The sequence below is a fragment of the Tachyglossus aculeatus genome, chromosome 14 (genome assembly GCF_015852505.1).
Source record: "Tachyglossus aculeatus isolate mTacAcu1 chromosome 14, mTacAcu1.pri, whole genome shotgun sequence".
NCBI classification, from domain to species: domain Eukaryota; kingdom Metazoa; phylum Chordata; class Mammalia; order Monotremata; family Tachyglossidae; genus Tachyglossus; species Tachyglossus aculeatus.
The window spans coordinates 25,794,851-25,804,063 of record NC_052079.1 but is presented as its reverse complement, the minus strand read 5'-3'; the positions used below and the strand labels follow the sequence as shown (position 1 = coordinate 25,804,063).

The following is a 9,213-nucleotide window of genomic DNA, read 5'->3' as shown; positions in this document are numbered from 1 at the left end:
CTCTAGATTGTAAGCTCCCGGTGGGCAGGGAGTGCCTCTACCAACTCTGCAATACTGTACTCCTTCTTCCAAGCACTTAGTACAGTGTTCTGCTCACAGTAAGCACTCAATAAATACTACTGATTGGGTCGGCAACATACAGAGATGGTCCCTACCCAACAACGGGCTCACAGTTTAGAAGAACAGGTCATATATGATATAATGAACAGGACAGTCTGCCCTCCTTGTGTCAGGAAGGAGGTAGAAGACCGGCTGGGCTCGGAGGCCATGTCCTGGGATTCTAGAGGCGCCAAGCGGAGCAGCTTCCTCCCATCCATCATATGCACCCCGATCTCTGCGCTTGAGGAACAAGGGGCCTTGCGGGCTCTGACGGCGGAGACCAACGGCTGGGAGCCCACTGGCGTGAGCCCCGAGGTGCAGCAAGCCCAGGAGGAGTGGGATGATGATGATGATGATGATAATGGCATTTATTAAGCGCTTACTAGGTGCAAAGCACTGTTCTAGGCGCTGGGGAGGTTACAAGGTGACCAGGTTGTCCCACGGGGGGCTCACAGTCTCAATCCCCATTTTACAGATGAGGTAACTGAGGCCCAGAGAAGTGAAGTGACTTGCCCAAGGTCACACAGCAGGCGTGTGGCGGAGTCGGGATTCGAACCCATGACCTCTGACTCCAAAGCCCGTGCTCTTCCCACTGAGCCACGCTGCTTCTCTCCAGTGGGAGGCACGGGACATCCTCCAGGCCGCAGCAGGGGGCCCGGGAGCCCGTCCGGGCCAGCTCAGCCTGCCCGTCTCCTTCGCCTAGGCCCCGCGGCGCTTCTAGATGGGTGACCTCTCTGCCCGCAGGGAACAGATCCGGCCCACGGCAGGCAGGAGGGGGCTCGCTTTCCTCCGCCGTCGCCTCTTCGGGCCTCCCCAGCTGCACCGCCAGCTCCAGGAGGAGCGCAACTTGGTCCTGACCATCGCTCAGTGCGGCCTGGATAACGGCAACCCCATACAAGGCCGAGTCCACCGTATCGTCTACAGGAAGCTGACCGGCTCCAGGTTTGACTGTGAGCCCACTGTTGGGTAGGGACTGTCTCTATATGTTGCCAGTTTGTACTTCCCAAGCGCTTAGTACAGTGCTCTGCACATAGTAAGCGCTCAATAAATACGATTGATGATGATGATGATGATGACTGTGCCCTCTTGGGGGCCCACTGGGAAGATCTGGGCTTTCAGGGAGCAGATCCCGGCACAGCCCTGCCCTCCCGCACCTGCTCTACCTCGTGATGGACTCACAGACCATGCTGCTGGCCCGCCAGATTTTCCGGCTTTCCCAGCACCAAGTCCAGAACTTTCCCTTCCCCCTTTTAGACTGTGAGCCCACTGTTGGGTAGGGACTGCCTCTATATGTTGCCAACTTGTACTTCCCAAGCGCTTAGTACAGTGCTCTGCACACAGTAAGCACTCAATAAGTACGATTGATGATGATGATGTTGATGATGATGTCAGTGAACATCCTGCCTAGGGAGAATACCATAAGACAACAAACAGACACATTCTCGGCCTGCAATGAAGTTTTCTTTTACCCAGGTTGTAGAGGCTAAAATTGGCTTGCTACTGGAGCCTTTTTAACGAGCCGTCTATACTTAATAATAATACTGGTATTTGTTAAGCACTTTGTGCCGAGCACTGGGGGAGATACAAGGTTATCAGGTTGTCCCAGGTGGGGCCCACAATCTCAATCCCTATTTGACAGATGAGGTAACTGAGGCCCAGAGAAGTTAAGTGGCTTGCCCAAAGTCACACTGCTGACAAAGGATGGAGCTGGGATTAGAACCCAGGACCTCCGACTCCCAACCCCGGGCTCTTTCCGTTAAGCCACGCTGCTTCTCCTATCCATCTCCTTCTCCTTCTCCTTTACATACTTCATATGTAAAGGGCTCAGGCGGTGGTGAGGTCAAGCACTGGGTTTAATTATGGCATTTTTCTTCCAGCCCAGCCTCTCCAGGAGCTGCTGTCGGGAAGGGAGAAATGCCAGCCCAGCAGATCTCTTGCTGGAAGCTGCATGTTGGGCAAAGCTTGCCATCTGCTGGATAGAGTCCCCTACTTTACATCATCAGTCGTATTTATTGAGCGCTTACTGTGTGCAGAGCACTGTACTAAGCGCTTGGGAAGTACTAGAGCAGTGAGAAAACCCGCAGGGGGAGTGAAAAGCAAGGGAAGACATCAGGCAAAGACCACAGATGGTAGAATAAAACACTTTGCATTGGTGAAAGCCACTGTTTTTGGTCTTGGTTTGGAAGTCGAACTCATTTGGAGAAGGACTGACTTTCTGCCTCCCTGAAAGGACAGGGAGGACATTTCTTTTTGAGATGACACTACTTAGAATAATCATGAAAACTGTGGTGTTCCTTAAGGACATACAAGTATCTGTGGGAGGGCACATAATAAGCACTTGACAAATACCACAGTTATTATCAGTAGATGCTAAGTGCTGAGGTAGATGCAGTACAAATAGACACAATCAATCCATCAATCAATCAGTGGAATGGATTGAGTACTTAATGCATGCAGAGCACTGTCTTAAGCCCTTGGGAGAGTACAATAATAATAATAATTTTGGTATTTGTTAAGCACTTACTATGTGCAAAGCACTGCGGGGCTCAAAATCTTAATCCCCATTTTACAGATGAGGTAACTGAGGCCCAGAGAAGTGAAATGACTTGCCCAAAGTCACATATCTAACAAGCGGTGGAGCCGGGATTTGAACCCATCACCTCTGACTCCCAAGCCCGTGCTCTTTCCACTGAGCCATGCTGCTTCTCTATACGGGAGAGTTGGCACACACCCCCTGCTCACAAGGAGCAAGAGGGGGGAGGCTGTCATTAAAATAATAATCGATATTTACATAAGTGCTGCAGGGCTGAGGGTGAGGTGAATATCAAGTTCTTAAATTGTAGAGATCCAAGTACAAGAGTGATACAGAAGGGAGAGGGGATAAGGAAATGAGGACTTAGTAAGGGAAGGCCTCTTGGAGGAGATATGATTTTAGAAGGGCTTTGAAGGTGGGGACACGGCTGGGAGGGAGTTACAGGCCAGAGGCAAGATGTGGATAAAGGGTGGGCAGTGCTACAGATGAGACTGATTATAATTATGGTATTTGCCATACATTGCCAAGATCCGCCCTTTCCTCTCCATCCATACCGCTACCCTGCTCGTTCAAGCTCTCATCCTATCCCGTCTGGACTACTGTATCAGCCTTCTCTCTGATCTCCCATCCTCGTGTCTCTCCCCACTTCAATCCATACTTCATGCTGCTGCCCGGATTGTCTTTGTCCAGAAACGCTCTGGGCATGTTACTCCCCTTCTCAAAAATCTCCAGTGGCTACCAATCAATCTGCACATCAGGCAGAAACTCCTCACCCTGGGCTTCAAGGCTGTCCATCACCTCACCCCCTCCTACCTCACCTCCCTTCTCTCCTTCTACAGCCCACCCCACACCCTCCGCTCCTCTGCCGCTAATCTTCTCACCGTACCTTGTTCTCGCCTGTCCCGCCATCGGCCCCCGGCCCACGTCATCCCCCGGGCCTGGAGTTCCCTCCCTCTACCCATCCGCCAAGCTAGCTCTCTTCCTCCCTTCAAGGCCCTGCTGAGAGCTCACCTCCTCCAGGAGGCCTTCCCAGACTGAGCTCCTTCCTTCCTCTCCCCCTCGTCCCCCTCTCCATCCCCCCATCTTACCTCCTTCCCTTCCCCACAGCACCTGTATATATGTATATATGTTTGTACATATTTATTACTCTATTTATTTTACTTGTACATATCTATTCTATTTATTTTATTTTGTTAGTATGTTTGGTTTTGTTCTCTGTCTCCCCCTTTTAGACTGTAAGCCCACTGTTGGGTAGGGACTGTCTCTATATGTTGCCAACTTGTACTTCCCAAGTGCTTAGTACAGTGCTGTGCACACAGTAAGTGCTCAATAAATACGATTGATTGATTGATTGACTGAAGCACAGCAAGTGACTTACCCAAGGTCACACGGAAGACATGACGGAGCCGGGATTAGAACCCAGGTCCTTCTGAGTCCCAGGCCCGTGCTCTATCCACTAAGCCAGTGGTTCTTTCAAGGCCCAGGCCTCCTTGTCCTCTGAGATTGGATTAGTCTGGCCTGAAGCCAAAGCCAGCTAGGTATGCTGCCCCGCTGGAGCACTTCCGTCCCCTTGTCCTGATCATTTTCGATGAGGGGGGAAAAAGTCAAGGATGTGATAATCGGGCCAAATACACCATTCTGAGAGCCACAGTTGTGCTCGTGCAGAGTTTGGCCTGTAGGCAGTTAATCCCCTTGCCTCTGGGACAGCCATTTCTCGGCTGTCCAGGGGGGTTATTACACTTGAGCAGTGACAGCTCCCTCCGGCTCTTTCTGATTCAACCTGAGCTCATTTCCGATCCAGTCCAGAACGGGGCTTCCCTCAGGTTGGACCGAACCCAGGCCTGGGCCGGGACTTTGGCGGTGGAAGATCCCCAAAGATTCAACTCAGTTCCTAGACACAGCAGCAGTCCTAGGCTCAGCTGGCAATGGGAGAGGCCGACAGGAGAAGAACCTTTCCACTGACCTTAGAGCATTCAATCATCTTGCCCCCTCCTACCTTATCTCGCTGTTCTACCACAGCGTATCTCAGTGGAAATGTTTTGTTAATGTGTTCTGTTTTGTTTTCTGTCTCCCCCTACTAGACTGTGAGCCCGCTGTTGGGTAGGGACCATCTCTATATGTTGCCAACTTGTATTTCCCAAGCGCTTAGGCCAGCCTTTATTCATTCATTCACTCGTATTTGTTAAGCGCTTGCTGTGTGCAGAGCACTGTGCTAAGCACTTGGGAAGTGAAGGTTGGCAACATGTGGAGGCGGTCCCTGCCCAGCAGCGGGCTCACAGTCTAGAAGAATGAATGAAGTCATTCATTCATGAGCGCTTAGTACACGGCTCTGCACACAGTGATAATAATTATTATTATTATTCAAAGCCCTACTGAGAGCTCACCTCCTCCAGGAGGCCTTCCCAGACTGAGCCCCCTCCTTCCTCTCCCCCTCCCCCCTGCCTTACCTCCTTCCCCTCCCCGCAGCACCTGTATATATGTTTGTACATATTTATTACTCTATTTATTTTACTTGTACATGTTTATTCTATTTATTTTAGTTTGTTAATGTGTTTTGTTTTGTTCTCTGTCTCCCCCTTCTAGACTGTGAGCCTGCTGTTGGGTAGGGACCATCCCTATCTGTTGCCAACTTGTACTTCCCAAGCACTTAGTACAGTGCTCTGCACACAGTAAGCGCTCAATAAATACGATTAAATTTAAAAAAAATGGAAAGAGCACGGACCTGAGAGTCAGAGGTGATGATTTCTAATCATAGCTCTGCCACTTTGCTGTGTGACCTTGGGTGAGCCGCTTTACTTCTCTGTGCCTCAGTTACCTCATCTGTAAAATGGGGATTAAGACCGTGAGCCCCTTGTGGGACAACCTGATTACCCCAGTGCTTAGAACATTGCTCGGCACTTAGTAAGCACTTAACAAATACCATAATCATTATTATTATTATTACAACCCAGCCCTCACACGTCACTCCTCTAATGCCAACCTACTCACTGTACCTCAACCTTATCTATCTCTTCACCGACCTCTCACCCTCGTCCTGCCTCTGGCCTGGTACACCCTCTCTTTTCAAATCCCACAGACAATTCCTCTCCCCTCCTTCAAAGTCTTATTGAAGGCACAACTCCCTTCCGAGAGGTCTTCCCTGACTAGACCCTCATTTCCTCTTCTCCCACTCCCTTCTGTGTCACCCTTGCTCTTGGATTTGCTCCCTTTATTCACCCCTCCTTCAGCCACAAAGCACTTAAGTACACCGTTAAGGACGGAATGTGTCTACCAACACTGTTGTATTGTGCTCTACCAAGTGCTTAATACAGTGTTCTGCACACACTATGTGCTCACTAAATATGATTAATTGATTGACTGATTGATCATTGAGAAGAAAAGTGGGGCTCACTCTTCCTCTGGTATTCACCCTACTGCTCCTCACTCTTGTGGCTCACTCATTCATTCAATCATATTTATTGATGGTTTACTGTGTGCAGAGCACTGTACTAAGCACTTGGAAAGTACAACACAGCGATAGAGACATTCCCTGCCCACAGCAGGCTCACAGTCTAGGGTCTCACAGGATCTGTGACACTCCACTCACACTGAAGCCTAGGGACAAGTCCATGAAAGCTCACATGGCAAAATCTCTACCTATTTACTTTGTCCACAACAGAGCCACTGGAGCTTTTGAAGACACATGATTGTTTCTGAGAAGTGAGAAAAAAGGTTTCATTATTCCCTCTGGACAATGTCGAACAGACCAATCTTAAAAAAGCACCTTTTTATGGTCTTTGTTAAGCGCTTATTATGTGCCAGGCACTGTACTAAGCATTGGGGTAGATATGAGCTAATCAGGTTGGACACAGTTCATGTCCCACATGAGGCTCAGTCTTAATCCCCATTTTACAGATTAGGTGACAGAGGCACAGGAAAGTGAAATGACTTTCCAGAGTCACAAAGCAGACAAGTGGCCGAGCCAGGATTAGAACTCAGGTACTTCTGATTCTGATTCATAGGTCCAGGGTCTTTCCAATGCTGCTTCTCATTATGGTATCATTATGGCAGTCGACATTTTTATGGAAACGAGGCTTAACACTGACCTGATCCTGATAATTACCGTCTCTGACAAAGCAGACGCAAGACTTAGTGTGTCATTTTCAGAGCTTCTGGGACTGATGAAATTAGAAACAACAAGGTCTGTATGTTGCCTCTGGTTCCTTTCTGCTCATAAGGACGAGGCTTGGGTATTGGGCTGTAATTTATTTTGGCAAGATTTACATTGGGAATCAAAAAGGAAAACCAATCTATTACTGCTTTCTCAAACACCAAGCACAGCGCTCTGCACACAATAACTGCTCAATAAATATGACTGACTGATTGGCTGATTGATTCTTTCCAACAATCTGTTTTAAAAAGGTAAAGATGATTTGCTTAGGACAGCAATTTTCTCCCAAAGTCATAGATATTTGAGACCTATGTTATCTCATACATTTGTCCAATTGAAAATCATCTCCCGGGAAGAGCCAGGAGCCCGAGAGTCTGGCCAGGCTCTGCCAGTGACTCATCTTCTGACTAGATAGGAGGGTTGTTTATCGTTCCGGTCTTCTGTCTTTTCTCCACTTCACAAAATGAGGATCCTCTGCAGACAACCTCAAAAGAATTCATGTATGCTAGTAGATCGATTTGAGGTCTTAGAATGAAATCTGTTATGGGGGTGCAAAATATCCCCTTATTTTCATTTCAGTTTGTCTGAACTTTAATATGCCCTTTGGAGTGAAACCCAGCAACTGTTGGATGGATCTTATTCCTCTGGCAAAGTAAACTCTGTTGGATGGATCTTATTCCTCTGGCAGGGTAAACTCTGGTGTACAACTCTGGTGTATTGCACTTTCCCAAGTGATTAGTACAGTATTCGACATACACTGAGCCTCAATAAATACTGTTGATTGAATGATTATGGAAGGATCAAGCAAGGTATCCCCTCCATGGTTGGGTCAGCAGATATTTTGTCGGGTCTTTTTTTTCATTTTTCATGACTCGAACTGGTATGGTGACCTCTTCAATCACCGGGACCAGGGCTATATCTTCACAGGCTGGAAGGTTTTGTATGTCTTCCCTAGAAAAAGGTGTGTTGAGGAGAACACTGAAATGTCTTGCCATCTTTTCTGGATTCTTTCGACTGGAGCCTAAAGAGCACAGGCATGGGACTCAGAGGACCTGGTTCTAATCCAGCCTCCACCACTCGTCTGCTGTGTGACCTCAGGCAAGTCACTTGACTTCTCTTTGCATCAGTTTCCTCATCTATAACTTGAGGATTAAGTTACTTAGATTGTGAGCCCCATGTGAGACAGGGACTGTGTCCAGCCTGATTATCTTGTATTTCCCCCAGGATTTAAGCATGGGCCTGGGAATCAGAAGGTCATGGGTTCTAAACCCATCTCTGCCACTTGTCTGCTGTGCGAGTGCGGTTGGCGGCGGGACCGGCCGCCCGAGGGATCGGAGCCGTCCAGGGCGCGATGCCCCAGTCCTCCCGAGACGGTGCCCCATGTCCGCCCTCCAGCCAGGGACCCGGAGACATGCGCGGCTCCACGCGTGCCACCCTCGTTGCCGCCGCCGCCGCCTTCCTCCTGTGCGGCCTGGGCTCGGCCGAAGAGCACGTGGACGGCCACCCCCAAGGTGGCCGTCTGGACCGGAGCATGGTGCAGGACAAAGACCACATCCTGGACCACCTCGACGGCGTCGTCGACAAGCCCGAGGCGGAGATGTCCCCGCAGGAGCTTCAGCTCCACTACTTCAAGATGCACGACTACGACGGCAACAACCTCCTGGACGGCTTGGAGCTGGCCACAGCCATTAGCCACGTCCACAAGGAGGAAGGGAGCGAGCGGGCGCCCGCGATGCGGGAAGAGGAACTGACCAGCCTGATCGACGACGTCCTCCGGGACGACGACAAGAACGACGACGGCTACATCGACTACGCGGAGTTCGCCAAGTCCCTGGAGTAGGCCGGCCGATCCCACCTCGGCCGAATCCGGAACTCCGAACCCGCCCCCGGCTCCACCGGGCCTCGGGGGGAGAAGCTCGTTCTCGGTTTCTCGGCATCGCCCCGTCGCACTTTTCGGCGTTTTTCTTTTAAAGGACTCCGGCCCCGACCCTCCCCTCTCTGCTTCTCCTTCCTTTCTGCTCGGCCGGCCCCGCGTTGAACTTTTTAACGGGCGGGGGGGTCTGCTTTATAATAACCACGAAGCAGCGTGGCTCAGTGGAAAGAGCCCGGGCTTTGGAGTCGGAGGTCGTGGGTTCGAATCCCGGCTCCGCCACTTGTCAGCTGGGTGGCTTTGGGCAAGTTAGACTGTGAGCCCACTGTTGGGTAGGGACTGTCTCTCTATGCTGCCAATTTGTACTTCCCAAGCGCTTAGTACAGTGCTCTGCACATAGTAAGCGCTCAATAAATACGATTGACGATGATGATGATGACCTTGGGCAAATCACTTCACTTCTCTATGCTTCAGTTACCTCAACTGTAAAATGGGTATTAAGACTGTGAGCCCCCCATAGGACAGGGACTGTGTCCAACTTGATTTGCTTGTATCCACCAC

The 9,213-nt window shown here is 50.0% G+C and overlaps 1 protein-coding gene and 1 pseudogene across 1 annotated transcript; both read left to right on the top strand.

The window, feature by feature from the left end:
* The first annotated feature begins 201 nt into the window (after positions 1 to 201).
* On the top strand, positions 202 to 7,438 carry LOC119936597 (annotated as a pseudogene).
* A 652-nt stretch (positions 7,439 to 8,090) lies between these two features.
* Positions 8,091 to 8,662, top strand: LOC119937138 (multiple coagulation factor deficiency protein 2 homolog). Its single transcript, XM_038756777.1, has one exon. The coding sequence runs from the start codon at positions 8,134 to 8,136 to the stop codon at positions 8,620 to 8,622; it is 489 nt and encodes a 162-aa protein (XP_038612705.1). The 5' UTR covers positions 8,091 to 8,133; the 3' UTR covers positions 8,623 to 8,662.
* The last annotated feature ends 551 nt before the right edge of the window (positions 8,663 to 9,213 follow it).